The following is a 27534-nucleotide window of genomic DNA, read 5'->3' as shown; positions in this document are numbered from 1 at the left end:
CAATTCATTGATTAACTCCAGTAATTTTCTGGTGGCATCTCTTGGGTTTTCTGTGTAAAGGATAATATCATGTGCAAATATAGAGAGTTTTACCTCTTCTTTTCCAATCAGGATTCTTTTTATATCTTTTTCTTCTTTGAAAAGTGTGGCTAGAATTTCCAAAACTAGTAGTGATGAGTATGGGCACCCTTGTCTTAATGCTGATTTTAAAGGAAATGTTTCAAGTTTTTCATTATTGATAATAATGTTTGAAGTGGTTTTGTCATATTAGGCTTTCATTATGTTGAGGTATGTTCCATCTATGACTACTTTGGCAGAGTTTTTTTTTTTTTTTTTTTCATAAAAATCTCTGAATTTTATTGAATTCAAATTTGAATTTTCTTCTGTTTTGGAGAAGGCAATGACACCCCACTCCAGTACTCTTGCCTGGAAAATCCCATGGACGGAGGAGCCTGGAAGGCTGCAGTCCATGGCATTGCTAAGAGTCGGACACGACTGAGCGACTTCACTTTCACTTCTCACTTTCATGCATTGGAGAAGGAAATGGCAACCCACTCCAGTGTTCTTGCCTGGAGAATCCCAGGGACGGGGAAGCCTGGTGGGCTGCTGTCTATGGGGTCGCACGGAATCAGACATGACTGAAGAGACTTAGCAGCAGCAGCTGTTTAGCCTCCAAATTATTTGTGTTTCCTCTATGTTTTTCTCCTGTAGTTGATATCTGATCTAACAACATTGTGATCAGAAAATATGCTTGAAAATATTATAATTTTTTGAAGTTTACCAAGGTTAGACGTGACCTTGGATGTGATCTGTCTTAAGATAATGTTCCATTTGCACTTGAGAATAAGGAGAATATAGTGAAATCTATTCTTTTGGGGTGGGATGCCCTGTAGATATCAATTAGGTCAAACTGGTCTAATGTATCATCTAAAACATGAGTTTTCCTTATTGATTTTCTGTCCGGATGATCTGTCCATGTTATGAGTGAAGTATTAAAATCACCCAATACTATTGGTTAGTGTCTATTTCTGCTCTAATAGTTGTTGGCATTTGTCTCTTGTATTGAGGTGCTCCTACATGGGGTGCATATAGCTTCTTCTTGGATTGATACCTTGATTATTAGGTAATGCAACCTTCTTTGTCTCCTATAGTGGTCTTTGATTAAAGCCCATTTATCTGATATGAGTATTGCTTCTCCCACTTTCTTTTGCTCTCCATTTTCACAAAATAGCTTTTTCCTGGTCATCACTTTCACTCTGTACGTGTCCCTAATTATGAGGTGGTTTTCTTGCAGGCAGTATATTCTTATATTCATTCAGCCAGTCTTTGTATTTTCATTGGAGCTTTTAGCCCATTTATGTTTAAGGTAGTTGTTGCTAAGTATGATCTTGTTACCATTTACTATATATTTTTGTGGATTTATTTTGTAAAGCTTTTCTGTTTCCAATCTAGATAAGATCCTTCAGCATTTCCTGAAGTGCTGGTTTGGTGGTTCTGAATTCTAATTGCTTTTGTTTGTCTGTTAAGCTTTTGACTCCTCTTTTGAATTAGAATGCTATCCTTGTTGAATAGAGTAATCTTGGCTGTAGGTTTTTGCCTTTCATCACTTTAAGTATATCTTGCCACTCCTTTCTAAGCTGAAGAGTTTCTAGGGTAAGATCAGCTGTTATGCTTATGGGGATTCCCGTCTATGTTATTTGTTGTTATTCCTTTGTTTCCTTGAATATTTGTTCATTGTGTATATTTATTTGTTTGTTTTTATTTTGATTAATGTGTATTTTGATATGTTTTGTCTTGGATTTATCCCTGTGGAACACTCTGGGGTTTTTCATCTTAGATGTCTATTCCCTTTCCTATTTCAGGGAAGTTTTTAGCTATTTTCTCCTCAAATATTTTCTCATGCCCTTTCCTTTTGTCTTCTTTCTCCAAGAAACCTATGATTTAAATGTGGGGCATTTAACATTGTCCCCAAAGTTTCTGAGGCTGTCTTCATTTCTCTATTTTTTTTTTCCTGTTCTGCTTCATTTATTTCCAACATTCTATCTTCCAGCTCACTTAGTCCTTCTTCTGCTTCAGTTACTCTACTGTTTTTGTTGTACAGAGTGATTTCTATCTCAGTTATTGCATTGTTCATTATTGATTGACTATTCATTACTTCTTCTAGGTCCTTTTAAAACACCCCTTTGATCTTCTCAATACATGTCTAAAGTCTATTTATCTGTAGCTCCATTTATTTCCAAGACTTTGACTATTATTATGCTGAATTGTTTTTCCTGTAGACTTCTTATCTCCTCCTCTTTCATTGATTTGTTGATTTTTATTGTGTTCCTTCACCTGCTGGATATGTCTCTGTCTTTTCATGTTGTTTAGATGGCTGTCTTTGAGGTCTATTTTCTGCAAACGGGAGGGTCATCGTTGCTGTTAATTGGTTAGACTCCTCCCAGTGAATGTGTTGGGACCAGTGGACTGTGAAGGTTTTCTAGTTGAAGGAATTATTTTGTTGTTGTTATAGAAGATGGCTGTGGATCTCATTTTTTTCTGAGAGGCAATGCAGTGTTCATGAGAGAATTAGGGGGTTCTATTATGGCTTTGATTCCAGTTGAGCTATTTCAAATCCTAGAAGATGATGCTGTGGAAGTGATGCACTCAATATGCCAGGAAATTTGAAAATCTCAGCAGTGGCTCGGGACTGGAAAAGGTCAGTTTTCATTCCAATCTCAAAGAAAGGGAATGCCAAAGAATGCTCAAACTGCCCTACAGTTGCAGTCATCTCACATGCTAGCAAAGTCATGCTCAAAATTCTCCAAGCCAGGCTTCAGCAATACATCAAGTGTTAACTTCCAGATGTTCAAGCTTGTTTTAGAAAATACAGAGGAACCAGAGATCAAATTCCCAACATCTGCTGGATCTTTGAAAAAACAAGCAAGTTCCAGGAAAACATCTACTTCTGCAAAAGCCTTTGACTGTGTGGATCAAAATGAACTGGAAAATTCTGAAAGAGATGGGAATACCAGACCACCGGACCTGCCTCTTGAGGAGCCTGTATGCAGGTCAGGAAGCAACAGTTAGGACTGGACATTGAATAACAGACCGGTTCCAAATAGGAAAAGGAGTACCTCAAGGCTACATATTGTCACACTGCTTATTTACCTTCTATGCAGAGAAATGCTGGGCTGGAAGAAACAAAAACTGGAATCAAGATTGCCAGGAGAAATGTCAATAACTTCAGATATGCAGATGAAACCACCCTTATGGCAGAAAGTGAAGAGAAACTGAACAATCTCTTGATGAAAATAAAAGAGGAAAGCGAAGAAGTAGGCTTAAAGCTCTACATTAGGAAAACTGAAATCATGGCGTCCTGCCCCATCACTTCATGGAAAATATATGCACAAACAGAGGAAATGGTGGCAGACTTTATTTTGGGGAGGTGGGGGGTTACAAAATCACTGCAGATAGTGACTACAGCCATGAAATTAAAAGATGCTTACTCCTCCTAGAGAGCATAAAACAAGACCAGGAGCTAACTGTGGCTCAGATCAGGAAATCCTTATTTCCACATATTGACTTAAATTGAAAAAAGTAAGGAAAACCATTAGACCATTCAGGAATTACCTATATCAAATCCCTTATGATTATACAGTGGAAGTGAGAAATAAATTTAAGGGACTAGGTGTGATAGAGTGCCTGATGAACCATGGATGGAGGCAGGTATCAAGATCATCCCCAAGAAAACAGAAATGCAAAAACTCAAAATGGGTGCCTGAGGAAGCCTTAGAAATAGCTGTGAAATGAAGAGAAGGGAAAGGCAAAGGAGAGAAGGAAAGATATAGCCATTTGAATATAGAGTTGCAAAGAATAGCAAGGAGAGATAAGAAAGCCTTCCTTAGTGATCAGTGCAAAGAAATTGAGGAAAGTAATAGCATGGGAAAGACTAGAGATCACGTCAAGAAAATTTGAGGTTCCAAGGGAATATTTCATGCAAAGATAGGCACAATAAGGACAGAAATGGTATGGACCCAACAGAAGCAGCAGATATTAAGAAGAGTTGGCAAAGATTACACAGAAGAACTGTCCATAAAAGATCTTCACAATCCAAATAATCATGATGATCTGGTCTCTCACCTAGGTCCAGACATCTTGGAATGTGAAGTCAAGTGGGCCTTAAGAAGCATCACTATGAACAAAGTTAGTGGAAGTGATAGAATTGCAGTTGAGCTATTTAAAATCCTAAAAGATTATGCTATGGAAGTGCTGCACTCAATATGTCAGCAAATTTGAAAAACTCAGCAGTGGCTCGGGACTTTAAAAGGTTAGTTTTCATTCCAATCCCAAAGTAAGGCAATGCCAAAGAATGCTCAAACTACTGCACATTTGCATTCATCTCACATGCTAGTAAAGTAATGCTAAAAATTCTCCAAGCCATGCTTCAGCAATACATGAACCGTAAACTTCAAGCTGTTCAAGCTGGTTTTCGAAAAGTCAGAGGAAACAGAGATCAAATGGCCAACATCCACTGGATCATCAATCAAGCAAGGGAGTTCCAGAAAAAGATCTACTTTTGCTTTATTGACTATTCCAAAGACTTTGACTGTGTGGATTACAATAAATGTTGGGAAATTCTGAAAGAGATGGGAATACCAGAGCAGCTGACCTGCCTCTTGAGAAGCCTCTATGCAGGCTGGAAAACAGCAGTTTGAACGGGACATGGAATGACTAGCTTCACATAGGATAAGGAATATGTCAAAGTTGTATATTGTCACTCTGCTTATTTAACTTCTATGCAGAGTACCTCATGAGAAACACTGTGCTGGATGAAGCACAAGCTGGAATCAAGTTTTCCAGGAGAAATAACCTCAGATATGCAGATGACACCACCCTTATGGCAGAAAGGGAAGAACTAAAGAGTCATTTAATGAAATCAAAAGAGGAGAGTGAAACGTTGGCTTAAAGCTGAAAACTAAGATCATGGCATCTGATCCCACCACTTTATGGCAAATTGAAGGGCAATCAATGTTTGACTTTCTTTTGAAGGGCTCCAGAATCACTGCAGATGGTGATTGAAGCCATGAAATTCAAAGATGCTTACTTCTGGGAAGGAAAGTTATGACCAACCTAGACAGCATACTGAAAAACAGAGACATTATCTTGCCGACAAAGGTCTGTCTAGTCAAAGGTATGGATTTTCTAGTAGTCATGTATGGATGTGAGAGTTGGACTATCATTTATGAAATGAGATGCCAGTCCAGGTTCGATGCACTATACTGGATGCTTGGAGCTAGTGCACTGGGACGACCCAGAGGGATGGAATGGGGAGGGAGGAGGGAGGAGGGTTCAGGATGGGGAACACATGTATACCACTTGTGGATTCATTTTGATATTTGACAAAACTAATACAATTACGTAAAGTTTAAAAATAAAATAAAATTTGAAAAAAAAAAAAAAGTTGAGCATCAAAGAATTGATGCTTTTGAACTGTATTGTCGGAGAAGTCTCTTGAGAGGCCCTTGTACTTCAAGGAGATCCGACAAGTCCATCCTAAAGGAGATCAGTCCTGAATATTCATTGGAAGAACTGATGCTGACGCTGAAACTCCAATAATTTGGCCACCAGATGCAAAGAGCTGACTCATTTAAAATGACCCTGATGCTGGGAGAGATTGAGGTCCAGAGGAGAAAGGTATGACAGAGGATGAGATGGTTGGATGGCATCACTGATTCAGTGGACATGAGTTGAGTAACTTTGGGAGTTGGTGATTGACAGGGAGGCCTGGTGTGCTGCAGTCCATGGGGTTGCCAAGAGTCAGACACAACTGAGTGACTGAATTTAGAAGTGCCTTGTAATTTTCTTGAGTGTGTTCTTGTTTTGCTGGAAGATTAGCATGGGTTGTCTTGCACTGGAGCTTGCTGCTCTTGGATGGAGCTTGCTTTCAGTGTAGGCATGTATCCTTTTGGATGGGATATTGTCTATCACTCTTCCCTGGGGCCAGGGGTTCTATGATGATCCAAAGTTCTGGAGCTGAGCTACCTGCCTCTGGTTTTTGGTCCCCCTCTTGCAGTAACCTCAAGACTACATTTTCAACATTGCACAGAAGACAAAACCCCATGTTAGTGGTGAAATAACTCCACATCCTGGACAGTCAAAGAGATCCACAGCATTATGTATAGAAAAGAAGAGGGAAGAGCTAGATAGAGGTGATCAGGAGGAGAAAAGAAAGTCAAAAGGAAAGAGAGCAATTAAGCCTGTAATCAAATCCCTGAGTGAAAATGGATATTAAAAAATAGACTCTTAATACTACAAAATGCATAACAAATTCCAGAAAGCAAAAATTAAAAAACCTAGACTAGAATTTGAACTCCCAAATGTACAATATAAAATAAACTGAAACATAATTGAACACAAAAATTAGAAAAAATATTCTGGGGTCAGTTCAGTGTCAGGTTATCCCTTGTTCTAGCTTGCACTTTTTCTCAAAGTCCACGATTGTCCTTAAATGCAATTTTAGTGCTTAATTTTAATCTGTTGCACCTGCCACTTCTTGAGTGGTTCCCCTGTCTTATCTTTACTTAGGCTGGCCTCCTCTGCTTGCAAGTCTCTTCAATGTCTAATCTGAGCCCTGATAGGAAGAGGTGACAATAGACCCTTATTCAGGGTCATTTGCTCTGTTTTGCTGTGGAGAGGCAGGAACACTGCAAACAAATACCACTGGGATTTGTGGGTAGCCTTTGTTGTGAATGGACAGCACAGGGTCTGCCAAAGTCCAAGGTGATGTACACTTCTCAGATCCAGCCACTCAAGCTCCTGGGTGTCCCTTGAGGGCACAGTTACAGAAGGGCCATGGATCTCACGCACTTCCCAGGCCCAAGCTACCTAGGGTCCATCCTGTGCTAGGCGTGAAGTCCCAGGTTGGCTGTGTGTCTCCTGCACTTCCCAGGTCCAAGCTGCTCAGATTCCCAGGTGTTGTATGAAGGCTCAGCCCCAGTTGAACCATGTATCTCTTGCTCTTCCCAGGCCCAAGCAGTCCAGACTCCCCAGTTCTCTGTTTGGGGCACAGTCCCAGGTGGGTTCTTTGTCTCCTGCACTTCCAAGGCCCAAGCTGCTCATACTTCTGGGTGTTCTATGAATGCCCAGTCCCAGTTGAGCCATGCATCTCCTGCTATTCCCAGGCCAAAGTGGCCTGGTGTTCTGCCAGAGCATAGTCCCGGGTGGGCCCTTTGTCTAATGCACTTTCCAGGTCCAAGCTGCTCAGGTTCCAGAATGTTCCAGAGTACACTCTTCCAGAGAGCCACTCAGGTTTTCAGGATAGCTGTGATGTCATAGTTCCTGGTGGACCATGTTTTTCGTGCACTGCTCAGGTTCATTCTGGTCAGTTTCTCAGATACTCCACAAGGATACAGTCCATGCATGGTGAGCTGTGCATCTCCTCAGAGGAGTTGCTCTCAGGTTATGACACTCTTGGCAGCCATAAACTGTCCCAGATCTCAGGAAGTCATGGTTAGTGGCTGCTCATGAATAGAGTCTGCTCACAGCTTGGCAGGAGATGCAGTCTCCTGGGCCTAAAAGGTTATGGCCTTCTGCCTCTGGTTGTCAACATTCTGAATTTTTGCCTCCTGGGAGGTCCATAAGGAAAGCTAGTGTGCTCTCCTTCAGTAAATACTAGGGCATAGTCTGTTCTGTAAGCATGTCAGGGGTTGCAGTGTGGTCTTAGAGCCTTCCCGTGGGAACATTCCTTTTCTTTGTTTATTTTTCTCTCTCTGGCATTATGTGCTTCCGCCTGCTACATCACATTAGTTCTCTCAGAGTGTCTGTAGAGCATTCAAACCCCATCTTTATTCTAAGGACTGAAGATGCAGAGGGCGCCCCTGTACAAAGCCCCCACTCACTGTGGGTGGACATGAGACTGTGAGGCAATTCCCCACTAAAAATTGCTTTTTTGGCTTGAATTCTGAGATGGTGGTGTGGGGTGGTTATACCACCCTCTGAGATTCCAAAGAGGCCCACTGAATCAACCTCTGAGAGGGTTTCCTGTCGTATGGAAACTTTTCCTTCTCTAAAAGCTTAAGGTGGATAGTGCTGGATTTGGGGTGGTGTGGGGTGGCTATACCACACTCTGAGATTCCAAAGAGGCCCACTGAATCAACCTCTGAGAGGGTTTCCTGTGGTATGGAAACTTCTCCTTCTCTAAAAGCTTAAGATGGATAGTGCTGGATTCATGATCTCTGAGAAGAAGATTTAACTTCAGGACTAAGGACCAGGCTTGATCACTCAAGAGTTCTTGTATATCAGAGTTTTATTAAAGTAAGAAAAGGAACAGAGAAAGCTTCTGACATGGACATCAGAAGGGGGCCAGAGAATGCCCCCCTTGCTAGTGTTAGCCAGGGAGTTACATACATTTTAATTTAGTTATTATAATACATCAAAAGCATGTCTGAAATTTGTGAAAATTTTACCAGACCTACTCCCACAATTTATATTTTAGGATAACAGGATTAGAAGTTAACAATAGAAAGATCCTACCAGACCCACTCCCATAATATAGCTTCTAAAATATAAGGATTCGTCAGAAGGTTTTCAGGGAGGAGAAACTGTCCTCAAGCATGATACACTGTTGCTATATAATTCTAATTACAGAGTTTAAACTGAATTGTTTGCTGTGTAATCATCATTTCAAGGTTTAAAGAAAAAACAAAACAAAACATTTTATGTGACTAAGACTAATGAATATAGAGAAAAACAAACAAGCAAGCAATTCTCCTCCTTGAGAATTCCAGAACCCTATCTCCTCCTCAAGAATCCAGATATTTTTCTCTTCTTTGGGTAGGCCAGACTTCTTATCAATCTGCATAGGAATTGACTCTCTCTCCCCAACACAAGTTCAGTTCAGTTTCTCAGTCGTGTCCAACTATTTGTAACCCCAAGGACTGTGACACACCAGACTCCTCTGTTCATCACGAATTTCCATAGCTTGCTCAAACTCATCTCCATTGAGTTAGTGATGGACTCAATCTCATCCTGTCTTCTGCTTCTCCTCCTGCCTTCAATCTTTCTCAACACTGGGGTCATTTGCAAGAATCAGTTATTTGCATCAGGTGGCCAAATTCAGCTTTAGCATCAGTGCTTCCAATAAATATTCAGGACTGAATGTCTTACTGACTAATTTTATTCCCTGCTGTCCAAGGGACTCTCAAGAGTCTTCTCCAACACCACACTTCAAAAGCATCAATTTTTCAGGGCTCAGCTTTCTGTATAGTCCAACTCTCACATCCATATATGACTACTGGACAAATTATAGCTTGGACTAGAAAGACTTTTGTTGGCAAAGTAATATCTCTGTTTTTAAATATCCTGCCTAGGTTGGTCATAGCTTTTCTTCCAAGAAGCAAGTATCTTTTAATTTTATGCTGCAGCCACCATCTACAGTGATTTTGAAGCCAAGACAATAAAGTCTCTCAGCCTTTCCATTGTTTCCCCATCTGCGGCTGCTACTGTTGCTAAGTCACTTCAGTCGTGTCCGACTCTGTGTGACCCCATAGACGTCAGCCCACCAGGCTCCCCTGCCCCTTGGGTTCGCCAGGCAAGAACACTGGAGGCTGCCATTTCCGTCTCCAATGCAGGAAAGTGAAAAGTGAAATCTCTCAATCATGGGGCCAGAAGGCATGATCTTCGTTTTTGAATGTTGAGTTTTAAGCTGGCTTTTGCACTCTCCTGTTTCACTTTCATCAAGAGGCTCTTTAGTCCCTCTTCACTTTCTGCTATATGGGTTTTGTCATCTATGTATCTCAGGTTACCTGCTATTTCTCCCAGCAATTTTGATTCCAGCTTGTGCTTCATCCAGTCTGGCATTTCACACGATGTGCTCTTCATCTAATTTAAATAAGCAGGGTTACAATTCAGAACCAGTCCATTGTTGCGTATCTGGTTCTAGAATCAGTCTCTATCCCTAAATCCTTTGTCTCTCTTTTCTTGTTTATCTCTTCTCCTCCCTCATTATGAGCAAATTGATTGGCCTTTCTGGTGTCCTCTGCCAGCATATAGAAACGGTTTAGTGAAAGTTACTCCATATCCTGACAATCCGTTGAGGTATTTACTGGGGAAAAATTGAACTCCTTCTCATATATCACTGCCACCTTAGGACGAGTCTACCGAGTTTATATTCAAAGGTATGCATTCTGCCCCTGTTAAGCAAGTACTCTAAAGTAGGAATACTCTCAATGTAGTACCATCGAGTACTATTGAGCTCACAGTGTGAAACATGCATGTAACGAAGCTACTGAGCTCACCCTCTGTAGTATGCATCCAGCAACTACTTGTGCCCCACTCTGTGACAATTATGCTGCAGCTCATGATCTGGCACTCATGAGTGTATGAAGCACTACTTCTGATTATGCATGCAGCAACTACTGAGGTTGAAATCAGGACTTTGCATTCTGCTTTTACTGAGAATTGAATTAGAACAGGTATACTAATTAGCTTGCACTCTGGAACATACATTACAACTCTAGAGCATAAGTATCACAACCAAGTGTGCCTGCACTCTGGACCTGGGATGCCGTAACAACTGAAAATGCAAGAAGCTTTTCACAACTACTGACCCCTGATTTCAAACCACTGCTGCTGCTGCCGCCAAGTCACTTCAGTAGTGTCCGACTCTGTGTGACCACATAGACAGCAGCCCACCAGGCTTCCATATCCCTGGGATTCTCCAGACGAGAATACTGGAGGGGGTTGCCACTTCCTTCTCCAATGCATGTATGCATGCTAAGTCGCTTTAGTCTTGTCCGACTCCGTGCGAACCTATGGAGAGCAGCCCAGCAGGTTCCTCTGTCCATGGAATTCTCCAGGCAAGAATATTGGACTGGGTTGCGATTTCCTTCTCCGATTTCAAAGCACACATGCTACAAACAAGACTTTTGCACTCTGGAATATGCGCTTGTCAATACTGAGACCACCATCAGAGGACGCACGCTAGAACTACTTAGTTTCTAATCTGGATTACCCTTTCTGCCACTATTGAGATTATTGACAAAATTTAGAACAAGTGCCTTGCTGTCACTGAGACTGCACAGTAGAGCATACATCCCATCACTCCTGAACCCGGGTTATTGAGAATATGGCCTGCCACTACTGAGCCTGTCCCTAAAACATGCCTGTTGGAAGTACACATACACTTTTGGTATATTACACTCTGGATTCTGCATCCCTGCACTACTGAAATTGCCTTCCAGAACAAGAGTTCATTGCCTGCTGAATATTCACTCTAAACAATAAAAATCACAATAATTAGCTTGTTGCTTTATAGGTAAGTCAGGCCACTACTCAACCTGCGCTGTAGTTCAGGTGTGCCTAAACAATTACTGAACTTGCACTCTGATGTTTGTTTACTTCTGGGCACACCTGAGCCAGCACTCCTATGGACATAGTGAGTTTGAACACTGGAGGACATGGTACACCTCTACTGAGCATGAGTTCAAGGGCAGGCATCCGGGCTCTGCAGAGAACATGCTCTAGTTTCACACATTCCACAGTAACTGAACTTGCAATTGGGAGTACAGCTCTCATGACTACAGAGTGCACACATTTTATCATGGGTTTTGCACTACTGCGGTTTACTCAGGAACATATCTCCCATCATGACTGTGTGTGCCTTCAAGAGCCAATGTTCTGACACTACAGAGACTATGCTGTAGAGTAAGAATGCCTGAGCTACACACCTGCACACTGAATCATGCATCCCGGCAGTATCAATCCTAGTACTATAGCACACCTGTGACTTCTGAGTCCTTACACTAAGCAGGCATGGCACAGCTAGTGAGCATGTGGCCTAGAGCATGTGTGTGGCCAATACTAATTTTGCACTCTGAAGCATGTGTCTTGCCACTTGTAAGCGGTTCAGCTACTGATTTTGCACCCTGTTACACTATTTAATCACTGCTGAGCCTGCCTTATAGACCATGAGTTCCACTACTACTAATCTTGCCCCATGGCCTGTGAGCTTAAAGTAGTGATCCCACACTCTGCAGCTGAAATTTGCCAATGACTTGGCTTGCCCGCTGTTGCATGTTTCCCCAAACTCTTCTTCCTGTACTCTAGAGCATGTGTCCCAGCTACTGAATTTGCACTCTGGAGGACCTATTCCAGGAAAGTGGAGGTTGCATTATAAAACACATATCCTACCCACGAGTGAACCGTCATTCTAGATCAACTGTGTCACCACTAGTGACTTTGAATTCTGAAGCATTAAAGTCACTTCCCTGAAGTATTGCTCTAGAAGGTGTGTGCAACCATCACTCCAGTGGCATTTTATATCAGCCATTATGCTGCTAGCCATCCAGCACTCTAGACTGTATAAGTTGTGAGTAGTGTACCTGTGTTCCACAGCTACATCTATGGATGATCTTCCACAACTAGAGACTTGGTGTATACTTCATATTTCCTGCCTCAATTGATCATGTGTCACAACACACATATGCCACAACCCATGTGCTTGCACTGTTGAGGACTTATCTTCCCACTACTGAGCTTGTGTGGCAGAACAGGCATATCACATTTTCTCAGTTTGATCTCTGGATATGCATCCAAAAATAAAAACCCAGCGTTCAAGAGAATATGTCCCTCACTTACTGAGTGTGCACTCTTAAGCAAGTGTACTGCAACTCCTGAGACAACACTCTGAAGCACATGTAATGCAGGCATGCTTCATCTGCTGAACTTAGCTCTTCAGCATGCATCTCAACATTGAAGCACACTTTAGACACACCCCTGGTAATACAGAACCATGATCTAGAGCAAGTATGGTTCGAATACTGAATCTTTGCTTTAGAGAACTTGTTCTTTGTCTCCTGAGATTGTACTTTTGAGGATTCTCCCCACCAGTACTAAGACTGTATTCCAGAGCGGACATGACACAAATAGTAGGATGGCAGTTTGCAGCCTGCATACATCACTACTGTGTCTGAGCTCTAGCATAGAAGTATTGAAACTACTTAGCTTGCAATCTGGAGCATACATTCTGCCACTAGTGTGCTTGCATTTTAGAACAGGCTGTCTGAAGCTATCCCATTGGCAATGGCAACATGCCTCCAGCCACTACTGAATGAACACTAGAGCACAGTTCCTACCATTACTGAGCATGTACTCTACCACAAGATGACTAAAACGTCTCAGTTGCATTGTGGAGCATACCTCTTTCCACAACTGAACTTGCATTCTACAGCAAATGTTACACAACGACTGATCTTGTGCTCTAGAATTGGCACACCATAAATATTTTTCATAATATTTGAGCCATGTGTCTGGCCAATAGTAAATCAATGCTTTAGATCAGCTGTGCTAAAATCACTAAGCTTGCCCTCAGGTGTATGTCTGAACTCACATTTTATAGCACACCTACTGCCACTGTGGATTCTGTGCTCTAAAACTATCTTGAGATGAGAGAACAAGATGGTGGAGCTGTAGGTAGATGTGGAATACATCTCTCTGTGGATACATCAGGCATACACCTTCAGACACAGACAAGTAATCAAAACATCAGCTGAAAGCAGACAGGAGTGCCTGACCAGTGGAAAAGAATATATAGAACCACGCAAAACTCAGTAGGATGAAAGAACTGGGGGGAAAATCATGAGTCTTATTAGGACTGAATCAGCCCTGAGTGGGTGAAGGAGGGGTCTAATCCCATATTGGGGGGCTTGTCTGAATCATAGAATAAACATTTAAAGCTGAGAGTGAGACAACTGATCTGTGGATAACCAAATGTAATGAGAATCAGTGAGTCCTTGCTACAGCTGTACATACCCCAGCCAAGGATATGTGTCTCCTGAAAGGCACAGTGGCTGGGAGCTGGAATTGAGGGATTCTGGAGCGATTCCTGGGCGAAGGCTGCTGTTTACTGTGGCGAGATGGAGAGAGGGGCTGTGAGGGAGGAAACTGTGCTAGGATACGCCTGTGGAGGAAAGCCAGGCAGCCAAGGAAGCAAGGCGATATCACTGAGTCACATGTATGGGGGTGGAGCAATCACCATAGCCTCTCTCTCTCCACATGATAGCATCAGCAGTTACTACAATAGTGAGGCTGACCCATCAAATGCTGAACACACTGAAATACAGAGCAGGACACCACCCAGGTGCTCCTTTAAGTGCCTGATGCACAAAACTAGAGTCGAACCCTACTCATGATGCTTCTTTAAGTGCCTGATGCACTGATCTACAGAGTAGGACCCCAGCCAGGGAGGTATCTCTATGTGCTGACACATTGAACAACAGGGAAGGATTCCAGGCAACGAAGCCTTCTAAGTGCCTCAATGGGTGGAACTAGGGAGAAAGACTGGCAAAAGAGGCCTTCTGATCGCCAGCTACAAGAAGCTCAAAAAAAGACTCTGATAGGGTCATAACTCCTGTGGTCTAGTCAGTTCTGTGTCCCTGAACCCTGTACACTTGGCACCACCAGGGTCCTTGAAAGCCAAGCACCTGCTCCACTTTCACAATTAACTCTCACTGGAGAAAAGCTGCCACAGGTGAAAACAAAACAAACAAAAAAAAACTTGCAACATTTTGCACTCGTTTGCTTCAGTCCTGTCTAACACTTTGTGGGACACATTTCACCACTACAGAGAACAAGCTCTAAAATACATATACGGGAACAACTGACCTTTTCCAGTCTTGTTGCCACTGCTGAATTTTCCAAATTTGCTGGCACATTGAATTCAGCAATTTCACAGAACTATCTTTTAGGATTTGAAATCGCTCAACTGGGGTTCCATATCTCCACGAGCTTTGTTTGTATTGATGCTTCCTAAGGCTGACTTGACTTTATGTTTCAGGATGTCTGGCTCTAGGTGAGTGATCACATCATCATGATTATCTGGATCATGAAGATTTTTTCTGTATAGTTCTTCAATCTTTTCTGTATAGATTCTCGCTACCTCTTCTTAATATCTTCTGCTTCTTTTAGGTCCATACAATTTCTGTCCTTTATTGTGTCCATCTTGGCATGAAATATTCCCTTGGTATCGCTAATTTCCTTGAAGAGATCGCTAGTCTTTCCCAACTATTGTTTTCCTCTATTTCTTTGCATTGATCACTGAGGAAGGCTTTTTTATCTCTCCTTGCTATTCTTTGGTAATCTGCAGTCATATGGGTATATCTTCCCTTTTCTCCTTTGCCTTTTGCTTCTCTTCTTTACTTAACTATTTGTAAGGCCTCCTCAGACAACCATTTCGCCTTTTGGCATTACTTTTCTTGGGGATGTTCTTGGTCACTGCCTCCTGTACAATTTCATGAACCTCCATCTGTAGTTCTTCAGGCACTCTATCAAATCTATTCCCTTAAATCTTTTGTCATGTCCACTATATAATCATAAGGGATCTGATTTAGGTCATACCTGAATCATAAGTAGAGAGTGAAAAAGTTTGCTTAAAGCTCAACATTCAAAGAAAAAAAAAAAAAAAAGATCATGGCCTCCAGTCCCATCACTTCATGGGAAATAGATGGGGAAACAATGGAAACAGTGTCAGACTTTATTTGGGGGGGGGGGGGCTCCAAAATCACTGCAGAGGGTGATTGCAGCCATGAAATTAAAAGATGCTTACTCCTTGGAAGGAAAGTTATGACCAAACTTGATAGCATATTCAAAAGCAGAGATATTACTATGCCAACAAAGGTCCATCTAGTCAAGGCTATGCTTTTTCCAGTAGTCATGTATGGATGTGAGACTTGGACTGTGAAGAAGGCTGAGCACCAAAGAATGGATGCTTTTGAACTCTGGTGTTGGAGAAGACTCTTGAAAATCCCTTGGACTACAAGGAGATCCAACCAATCCATTCTGAGTGAGATCAGCCCTGGGATTTCTTTGGAGGGAATGATGCTGAAGCTGAAACTCCAGTACTTTGGCCACCTCATGTGAAGAGCTGACTCATTGGAAAAGACTCTGATGCTGGGAGGGATTGGGGGCAGGAGGAGAAGGGGACGACAGATGATGAGATGGCTGAATGGCATCACTGACTCGATAGACATAAGTCTGAGTGAACTCCGGGAGTTTGTGATGGACAGGAAGGCCTGGCATACTGCGATTCATGGGGTCACAAAGAGTCGGACACAACTAAGCGACTGAACTGAACTGAATCATCTAGTGGTCTTCTCTACTTTCTTCAATTTAAGTCTAAGTCTATAACATTAGTCACACAAATACTGAGCTTCCACTCTGAACCTGCCTTCTTACAAGTATTTCCCAACATTTTAGAGCACTTTTGCTGCACCTATTTATCTTCACTCTGAAACACATATACCGTCACTCCTGAAACGACGCTCAAGTGCATGCATTTAACTCCTACTGAACCTCTGTTCCAGAGTAGGCATGCCGATCTACTAAGCTTGCATTCTGCCACATGCATCTTCCACTACTTAGACTATGATACTGAGGTCATGCTGCAAAAACATAGTTGCAATCTCAAGCTTATCTTCTTTGACTTTCAGCCTCTATACCAGCACACATGGTCTGCCCCTCCTATGTCCACTTTCTTTCTTTCTTTATTGTTTTGTTTTTTGGTTTATGCAACTTTAATGAAGAAAAATAAATCAATTACTAGCAGAGCTATTAGTTGGTCATTCATCCATTGACAACTTGCATCATTTATTCCGTGCTATATTAAACAGTGTATTGGAAGATAGATTAACTAATAGCTCCAAGCCTCCTAACAATTTAAAGGAAAATTACAAAATGTTTTGAGACCCTATTTTGGAATACAAAGGGTGTTTGACTTCCAATTTCCATTCTCTGTAGAACAAGAACAGGTCATTCCTTTATTGACATGCATAAAATACATCACATTTTCTGTTCTGCTAATGCTATAAATTCAATACCAATTCTCCAGCCATATCAGTTATGAGCATAAAGTATATCATGTAACCTCAAATCTCTAACAGTGGAAGGCTTAAAAAAGAATGGACGCTGTTAGAATAATGCTGCTTCCTTTGATGTGACAACTCAGCATCCATCTCCATCCCTCTCAGATGATTCTTCAGCATGTTAGAGCAGTAAGGAATGGTTTTAGTCTCATAAGCAAGTTAGAGTGAAGACATTGGCCACATAATACACATGCTCCATTTTTTTTTTTTTTTAAATTTTGAATATTGGGCAACTGTTCTCTTGTAACTACTTTACAGTTTCTAAAAGCAGTTATTGTCCAAAGCTGGAAGAACTTAAGTCTTCTCAGATGAGCATGTGAATGAATGGAGGGAGGTAAACAAAAAATAAAATTAAAAAAGATGAGGTCTGATAGGGGAGCAGCCAGATAAGAAAAAAAAAAAAAAACAGTAATTTAAATTTTATTCCAGCTATAATGCAGGTTAGTCTGACTTTAAGCATCACATGGCATACTTCTGAGTCCATTCCCGAGATACTCTGTTGTACTTATCTCTGTCTGTTTTATACATCCGTGCAATCTCTGGTACTAGGGGGTCATCTGGGATTGGATCACATAGCAGTGAACAAATGGATAAAAGAACTTTAGAAATAATTAAAGCAGGAGACCACTGTGATCTTAGAATATCGAGACAAATGCTGCCATTACTGTTAATATTTGGATGATAAATTCTTGTTGTAAATGCAACCTTAGGTAGTTTGAAGGGGTAGTCTGTAGGAAAATGAATTGTCAAAAAGAATACACCGCCTTGATAAGGGCTGTCATTAGGTCCCATAATTGTGGCTTGCCAATGAAACATATCATCCCCAACTGGACCTGCAGAACATTGTGCTGGAGGGTCACGGGCCAAATCACTAAGTTCCTTATTAATCCATTTCAGCGCCAGAGTCTGTGCTTTTCATCTGGCTCCTCACTATTTCGGTGTGTGCTTGAAGGTCCCGCCAAACTCTTGATTATCCCGGTGGCTGGGAAGGATTGACTCTTCGTCTCACACCAGCTCTGCCAGACACAGGCGCCTTCTTATTAAACAGATAGGAGGTTGGACTTGGAGGGCGGGGGCCGGAGGCGGGTCATGGGCTGGGGGGAAGGGCCCTAAGTCCACTTTCTTTTTTTTTTTTTTTAATTTTATTTTATTTTTAAACTTTACATAATTGTATTAGTTTTGCCAAATATCAAAATGAATCCACTACAGGTATACATGTGTTCCCCATCCTGAACCCTCCTCCCTCCTCCCTCCCCATACCATCCCTCTGGGTCGTCCCAGTGCACTAGCCACAAACATCCAGTATCCTGCATCGAACCTGGACTGGCATCTCATTTCTTACAGGATATTTTACATGTTTCAATGCCATTCTCCCAAATCTTCCCACCCTCTCCCTCTCCCACAAAGTCCATAAGACTGTTCTATACATCAGTGTCTCTTTTGCTGTCTCGTACACAGGGTTATTGTTATCATCTTTCTAAATTCCATATATATGCATTAGTATACTGTATTGGTGTTTTTCCTTCTGGCTTACTTCACTCTGTATAATAGGCTCCAGTTTCGTCCACCTCATTAGAACTGATTGAAATTTATTCTTTCTAATGGCTGAGTAATACTCCATTGTGTATATGTACCACAGCTTTCTTATCCATTCATCTGCTGATGGACACCTAGGTTGCTTCCATGTCCTGGCTATTATAAACAGTGCTGCCCCAATGTTCATCACAGCACTTTCTTGAGTAGGTATAAAACAACTGTTGAGGTTGTATTCTGGATTATGTCCATGCTACTTCTAAATGCATTTTTTAAAATTTCTTCTAATTTCTTTTTACAAAAATGATTTATTTAATTGGAATAGAATTACTATGTATTACTGTGATGGTTTTTGACATATAGATCAACATGAACCAGCCACATGAAAATATGTATCTCCCTATCCTGAACACAACTCAAACCTTCCTTATTACCCCATGATTCTGGGTTCTTCCACAGCACAAGAGTTGGGTGCATCTTTCATACGCTGAACTTGCACTGATCATCTCTTTTATATATGATAATATACCTGTTCCAATGCTATGTTCTCAAATCATCCCAGTCTAAGTGTTATTTATATGTGGGTCTTCTTTACTAGCCTCCACGTGGGTAGGGTTATTGTTACTGTCTTCCTAAATCCAATTTATATGCATTAATGTGCAATATTTGCCTCTCTCTAACTTTTTTCACTCTGAATAATAGGCTGTAGGTTGAACTGCCTCATTAAAAGTGACACAAATATATGCCTTTCTGTAGCTGAGTAATATTTCGTTTGTATATATACCACAACTTCCTTATATATTCATCTGCTGATGTGCATCTAGATTACTTCCATGCCATAGCTATTGTAAAGGCAATTTCAATAAACATTGGGGTACATGTGTTATGTTCCATCCTAATTCCCTCTGGGTATATGCAAAGAAGTGGGGTTTCTGGGTCATATGACAGGTCTAGTCCAAGTTTCTCAAGGAATCTCCAAACTGTTCTGAATACAGGTTGTACCAGTTTGTGTTACGGGCAACAGTGTATTAGGGTTAACTTTTCTCCACAGCCTTTCCAGGATTTCTTGATTGTAGAATTTCTGGTGATGGCCACTCTGAACAGTGTGAGATGACTGCTCATTACAATTTTAATTTTCATTTATCTAATGATGAATGATGTTAAGCATATTTCATGTGTTTATTAGACATCCATATGTCTTCTTTAAAGAAATGTCTATTTAGAGCTATTGGCCCCTTTTAATGATGCTGTGAAAGTGCTGCACTCAATATGGCAGCATATTTGGAAAACTCAGCAGTGGCCAAAGGACTCGAAAAGGTCAGTTTTCATTCCAATCCCAAAGAAAGGCAATGCCAAAGAATTCTCACATCACCATGCAATTGCACTCATCTCACATGCTAGTAAAGAAATGCTCAAAATTCTCCAAGCCAGGCTTCAGCAATATGTGAATTGTGAACTTCCAGATGTTCAAGCTGGTTTTACAAAAGGCAGAGGAACCAGAGATCAAGTTGCCAACATCTGCTGGATCATTGAAAAAGCAAGAGTTCCAGAAATTCATCTCTTTCTGCTTTATTGTCTATGTGGAAGCCTTTGAGTGTGTGGATCACAATAAACTGTGGAAAATTCTGAAAGAGATGGGAATACCAGACCACCTGACCTGACTCTTGAGAAACCTATATGCAGGTCAGGAAGCAACAGTTAGAACTGTACATGGAACACATACTGGTTTCAAATAGGAAAAGGAGTATGTCTAGGCTGTATATTGTCACCCTGCTTATTGAACTTATATGCAGAGTACATCATGAGAAACACAGGGCTGGAGGAAGCACAAGGTGGAATCAAGATTGCCAAGAGAAATATTAATAACCTCAGATATGCAGATGATACCATCCTTCTGGCAGAAAGTGAAGAGGAACTAAAATGACTCTTGATCAAAGTGAAAGAGGAGAGTGAAAAAGTTGGCTTCAAGCTCAACATTCAGAAAATGAAAATCATGGCAACTGGTCCCATCATGTCATGGGAAATAGATGGGGAAACAGTGTCAAACTTTATTTTGGGGGGCTCCAAAATCACTGCAGTTGGTGTCTGCAGCCATGAAATTAAAAGACACTCCTTGGAAGGAACGTTGTGACCCACCTTGATAGCATATTCAAAAGCAGAGACATTACGTTGCCAACAATGGTCCATCTAGTCAGGGCTATGGTTTTTCCTGTAGTCATGTATGGATGTGAGAGTAGGACTGTGAAGAAAGCTGAGCATGGAAGAATTGATGCTTTTGAACTGTAGTGCTGGAAAAGACTCTTGATGTAAGAGATCCATCCAGTCCATCCTACAGGAGTTTAGTCCTGGGTGTTCCTTGGAAGGAATGATGCTAAAGCTGAAACTCCAGTACTTTGGCCACCTCCTGTGACGATTTGACTCACTGGTAAAGACTCTGATGCTGGGAGGGATTGAGGTCAGGAGGAGAAGAGGACGAGAGAGGATGAGATGGTGGTTGGCATCACCGAGTCGATGGACGTGAGTTTGTTGAACTCCAGGAGTTGGAGATGGATAGGGAGGCCTGTTGTGCTGCAATTCATGGGGTCGCAAAGAGTCGAACATGACTGAACAACTGAACTGAACTGAAGCAACTGACAAAGAATTAATGTCAAAAATATACAAGCAACTCCTGAAGCTCAATTCCAGGAAAATAAACGACTCAATGAAAAAATTGGCCAAAGAACTAAACAGACATTTCTTCAAAGAAGACATACAGATAGCTAACAAACACATGAAAAGATGCTCAACATCACTCATTATCAGAGAAATGAAAATCAAAACCACAATGAGGTACCTTTTCATGCCAGTCAGATTGGTTGTGCTCCAAAAGTCTACAAGCAATAAATGCTGGATAAGGTGTGGAGAAAAAGGAACCCTCTTACACTGTTGGTGGGAATGCAAACTAGTACAGCCACTATGGAGAACACTGTTTAGATTCTTTAAAAAAAAAAAAAAAACAACCTTCAAATAGAACTGCCATAAGACACAACAATCCCACTGCTGTGCATACACACCAAGGAAACCAGAATTGAAAGAGACATGTGTACCCCGATGTTCATCACAGCACTGTTTCTAATAGCCAGGACATGGAAGCAACCTAGATGTCCATTAGTGGATGAATGGATAAGAAAGCTGTGGGATATATACATAATGGAGTATTACTCAGCCATTAAAAGGAATACATTTCAGTCAGTTCTAATGGGGTGGATGAAACTGGAGCCTATTATACAGAATGAAGTTAGCCAGAAAGAAAAACACCAATAGAATAAACTAACACATATATGTGGAATTTAGAAAGATGATAATGATAACCATGTATGCGAGAATGCAAAAAAGACACAGATGTATAAAACAGTCTTTTGAGCTCTGGGAGACGGCTAGGGTGGTATGATTTGGGAGAATGGCACTGACACATGTATAATAACATAGGTCACCAAACTGGCAGTCCAGGTTCAATGCATGATACAGGATGCTTGGGGCTGGTGCACTGGGATAACCAGGAGGGATGATATGAGGAGGGAGGTGGCACACATGTATACCTGTGGCAGATTCATATTTATGTATGGCAAAACCAGTACAATATTGTAAAGCAATTAGACTCCAATTAAAATACATATATTTATATTGAAAATAAATAAAATAAAGTTGTGTCCAATGTGAGGAGAGCAACAGCGTTCTTTGAACAATATATCTAAGTAAATGAGAGTTGTGATTTTATGCGTTCAAGGTGTCCCCATAAGTATGAGCCCTACCTCTTATTACAGAAAGAATTGTGGAAGATGAGCGAGATTAAAGGAGAGCTTTTCAGCAACAGGATCTGAATTGTTCAGCCAGAAAATTATTAAGTAATGTAAGGCTTCCCAAACAGTTTATTTAAGATCTTGGGAGCAAGCAATGAGTTTGGCCACCTAAATAGTGTTGCATAAAATTATATTTTGACATATATACACCTGTGTGTATGAGTGTGTGTATAAAAAAGGTGCAATGGCTTTTAACTCCTGTTAGATTTAATAGAAATGGAAAAAAATTAAAACCCAAATGAAGAATGATTAAAAAGTCGACTCGGTTGTTGAATATATGTAAGCGGAAATACTTCAAAATATGTTTTCTTGGCTGAATGTAAAATATGAGGACTCTTTTATATCACTCACCTCTCTGCTTTTAATAAAGATCTACCAATTTTCAAATTTTTGTCCAGTTTTGACAAAAATAGACAGATATAGACTTATATATACATATATATCATATATAAAATATAGAAGTATATTTTCATAAGAGAAAATATTGATGCCAAGCTTAGATTTCAGAATTATTTCCAACTCCAGGCTCCATCTCAGCAGGAAATAGCCAAAGTTGTTGCTGATTGAAACACTCCAAGAGCTGGAAAACCTGAAAAAGAAATCGAACCTGCAACTGAGATTTTCTGTCACATTTATGATTGAGTTCTAAGTCCAACACTTTATTTCCTTTCGTGTTCTAAGCAGTCCCTTCTGAAGACTGAAAAGTATGAAAACCGAGAGAAAGAGGTAGGAGATTGTAGACCTCCTGGTGTTCAATTTCACACCAGTCAGAATGGGTGCGAAAAGTCCACAAGCAATCAATGTTGGAGAGGATGTGGAGAAAAGGGAACCCTCTTACACTGTTGCTGGGAATGCAAAGTAGTACAGCCACTATGGAGAACAGTGTGGAGATTCCTTAAAAAACTGGAAATAGAACTGCCTTATAATCCAGCAGTCCCACTGCTGGGCATACACACTGAGAAAACCAGAATTGAAAGAGACACATGTACCCCAATGTTCATCGCAGCACTGTTTCTAGTAGCCAGGACATGGAAGCAACCTAGATGTCCATCAGCAGATGAATGAATGAGAAAGCTGTGGTGCATATATATAATGGAGTGTTACTCAGCCATTAAAAAGAATAAATTTCAATCAGTTCTAATGAGGTGGATGAAACTGAAACCTATTATACAGAGTGAAGTAAGCCAGAAAGAAAAACACCAATACAGTATACTAACACATATATATGGAATTTAAAAGATGGTAACAATAACTCTGTATATGAGACAGCAAAAGAGACACTGATGTATAGAACAGTCTTTTGGACTCTTGGGAGAGGTAGAGGGTGAGATGATTTGGTAGAATGACATTGAAGCATGTATAATATCATGTATGAACGAGTCACCAGTTCAGGTTCGATGCGCGATACTGGATGTTTGGGGCTGGTGTGCTGGGACGACCCAGAGGGATGGTATGGGGAGGGAGGAGGGAGGAGGTTTCAGGATGGGGAACACATGTATACCTGTGGCGGATTCATGTTGATGTATGGCAAAACCAGGACAATATTGTAAAGTTAAAAAATCAAATAAAAAATAATAAAATAAAATACACACAAAACAATAAAAAAAAGTAATTTTAAACAGTGAGGCTAGAAAAGACAGAATCTAAGGATAATAATCAAGTCATAGAGAATAATAATGATTTAGCCATTAGTCAAATTCAAGGGTCTTTAGTTCCTCCTCAAGGGCCATCAATAACATCCTGAGCATTATCCTATGAACAGTTTTAGAGATGCCAAAGCCCCAGCCAGGCTGAAAGTTAAGTACAGAGACCACAGAGTAGTTGAAACCAGACAGTTAAAAGATTTTATTGCAGAGGCCAGTAGACCAATTTTGCTTGGGTAACAGTACTGAATATGAAAAATGTGTGTATAGAAGGGTGATAAATCACTTGTATTTCAGAAACCAAGTAGATTTATTGATGTGATTTTTCTGTGTAAAAATTCTTTAGGAATGAGATTTTGCATGCTTCATGGTTTGGGTTACTATTTCTGTAAGCAGGCTGTATTTTTAAGTTGATGCTGAAGTAAACCCTAGCTGAACATCACCTTTCAATGGCTAGGAGACCAGTGATTTTGTGATGTCACAGCTACCCTTTGATTGCTAGGAGACAAGTGATTTTGTGATGTCACAGCCTTTTGACTTTGAGGACCTCTGCGATGGTCTAGAGAGTTTCTCTCTGTTGGCCAGCCAAGCAATTTTTGAAGTAGTGGTCAGTAAAATCAGACAAATGAGTAAAGGATCTGAAGAAAGATTTCTCTGAGATGGCACATATACCTTCAGAAATTCAAGATGGGCCTCCTAAGGATGAATCAACTGATTCAGAAACCTCCATTAGATCTTTGTATGATTATACACTTACTAGGGACTCAGTTTTGAGATCTATGATTGAAGAATATGCTTTTCAGGCTTTGTCTGAGGATCTTGTGATAAAAAGGCCATGCTACAAATATTCTGTATCTGAAACAGATGAGGTGACTAATTTTCTTTCACTCACCTTTCCACAAAAACTTTGGAATATAGTTGAAAGTGATCAGTTTGAATCTATTTGGTGGGATGAGAGAGGCACATGTATAGTGATCCACGAAGAACTCTTTAAGAAAGAAGTCTTGGAAAGAAAGGCACCTTTCAGAATATTTGAAACCAAGAGTATGAAGAGTTTAATTCGACAGCTTAACCTTTATGGATTTAGTAAAAAGCGACAAACTTTTCAAAGATCTGCTTCACTACCTGTCTTTCTGGAAGAAGAAAACAACATCTCTCTTTTGAGTAAGGTATTCCAACATTTTCACTTATTGGCAATACGTAAGATGAAATCATGTGACCTAGAAAGCGCATTTACATATGTAGCTAAAACCGAATTTAAACTTGAGCTAACAAATCGTTAAAAAGTTTTATTTTTTGAAGTTGAGAACAGCTGGATATGTTAAAATATTGGATGTTTGACAAACTTTCCTAGCACTGTGAAACCAGATATAAGTCCTGAAGCAACTTAAAGTGGTATTTACTGTATATATAAAATATATTTTTCATTGAGGATCATATTCTTTCTAACATGTTACCTGTTAAACTACTAATGGAGGTGTTTTATTTGATGCTATTTAGTTGGTTTCATTAAAGGAATACATTTTTATAACTTAGCTTTGCTTGTCAGTTTTACCTTGGTTTATAAAGAAACTAAATAATGTAATCCTTTGATTTTAGTTACAGACCTACTATAATCCAAATTTCAAAAGAGGTCATCCTCAACTTTTATTAAGAGTGCAAAGAAGAGTTGGGATTAATAATGTGTCTCAAATATCTTCATTAGTGCAAGATAACAAGAAGCATGTTAAAGCAAGTGTCAACGAAGATGATCGTAACTCTGAATTTATTCCAGAAATTAGTAGAGAGAGCGCATTTTCAGCCTCCACACGTTTACCTGTGCCTTTCATACAAAAGCCTCATACCATCCAGATTGTCACTTATACAAATGCCCTATCTCCATGTGACTTACCTAACCACCCATCACCAATATCGGTTAGACAAACAGAACAGATTTTGGTAAATCAACCTGCTGTTTTAAAAAAGTTGAGCATTTTTAATTGGCATTCACATAGCAGCTACACTCAAGTAAATGGCCCCATTGAGGACTTTGCTACTACAACTACATCTACTTCTCAGAACCACATTGTATCCCCATTACAGAGCACTTATTCTGGACTGATGGTGGAGCCTTCTAAATTTCCAGTCAGGCATAGCGATATGTCAGGCCATGACAATCCTTTTCCTAACCTGCAAGAGACAGGCAACTCGTGGTTCTCAGTGCCAACAAGCACTTACACATCTGCTTCCTCTCTTTCAAGTCAACTCATCAACAATCACCATTATATGGAAACCATGCTAATTAAAACTGACCTACCAAATACGTGTCAGATTATGGAGCCTAAGGAAGATTGAACGTTACTTTGGGAGATGTCAACAAATACCTACCATTCCTGTATTTGAACAATAAATTTACATGTTCATCTTCATAGTTTCATTTTCAATTTTTAAACAAAGAAGAGAAAATGAGGCTTTAGTTCATTGGTTTACTATTTTACTGCATGGTATTCCAAACTCTTCAGTTCAAGAAAGCATTCGTTATGCATCCTAGGTAAATGACACCTGATATAATATTTGTAAGCAAGAAAATGAGAAGCAAGGGAAAAGAGGTAATGGATGTAAAGTGATTTCTGAAATCATCCCTGCTGAAATGAAGGGGTGTCTAAATTAGGATGGTATGGGTGAAGAAAGAGATGCAAATAAAATTAGATAAATAAAAATACACAGTATGATCTTCAGCACATTCACATATTATATTCTATTAGTTACTGGTAGAGTCTTAAAGATTAGACAGCAGATTGTTTTCATTATAGAAATTAATTTTGTCCCTGAAAATATAGATATTGTAGTACATCCAAAATCATGATCACAATTATACCATCACTGTGATAGAAAAGATAGCATGATATAATCAGTGACTGGCCCATGGTCAGCACACGTTGTGTACTTTACAAGTAGTATTCTATAGGGTCATATTTGCGCTGCTGTCCTTAAGGTACGTCTTCATTTCCTGACACCAAGATTCCACCCTATAATTTCAAATGCATGTTTAGATGTTGCTTATCTGTCCCCATAGAGACAGAATAAATTCCTGGTCATTACTGCAGCACATCAGCATGGTTACAAAGTTCTTGGAAGACATGATATCTGTTTTCCTTAGTCATTTCATTATCTGTCTCTTCTGAAGCTACAATCACAAATTATTTTCAGTCATGCTAAGCCCTCAGAGAGGGCAATGACACCACGCTCCAGTACTCTTGCCTGGAAAATCCTATGGTCAGAGGAGCCAGGTAGGCTGCAGTCCATGGGGTCGCTAAGAGTTGGACACGACTCAGCGACTTCACTTTCACTTTTCACTTTCATGCATTGGAGAAGAAAATGGCAACCCACTCCAGTGTCCTTGCCTGGAGAATCCCAGGGATGTGGGGGCCTGTTGGGCTGCCGTCTATGGGGTCGCCTAGAGTCAAACACAACTGAAGTGACTTACCTAACCTTACCTTACCTTATGCTAAGCCCCTTCTAACAACTTTGTCTCAACTATTTCTTGCGGTTGGAAGGAACTACTGTTTGCCCTCCTACGAAGGAGAGTACAGATATCTTCAATGTGTTTTGGGTCTACCCTCTTTATGTATCTTTCACAAC

At 40.5% G+C, this 27534-nt stretch overlaps 1 protein-coding gene across 1 annotated transcript; it reads left to right on the top strand.

Annotated features, from left to right (window-relative positions):
* Positions 1–24452: 24452 nt before the first annotated feature.
* Positions 24453–26906, top strand: LOC132344551 (heat shock transcription factor, Y-linked-like). The gene is made up of 3 exons (XM_059884233.1): positions 24453–25082; positions 25513–26087; positions 26888–26906. Exons 1-3 carry the CDS (start codon positions 24573–24575, stop codon positions 26904–26906), a joined length of 1104 nt encoding a protein of 367 aa, XP_059740216.1. The 5' UTR covers positions 24453–24572.
* Positions 26907–27534: the final 628 nt, after the last annotated feature.

This window comes from Bos taurus, chromosome Y (genome assembly GCF_002263795.3).
Source record: "Bos taurus isolate L1 Dominette 01449 registration number 42190680 breed Hereford chromosome Y, ARS-UCD2.0, whole genome shotgun sequence".
NCBI lineage: Eukaryota > Metazoa > Chordata > Mammalia > Artiodactyla > Bovidae > Bos > Bos taurus.
Note: the sequence above shows the minus strand (reverse complement) of the source record. Positions and strands in the feature narration are given on the sequence as shown.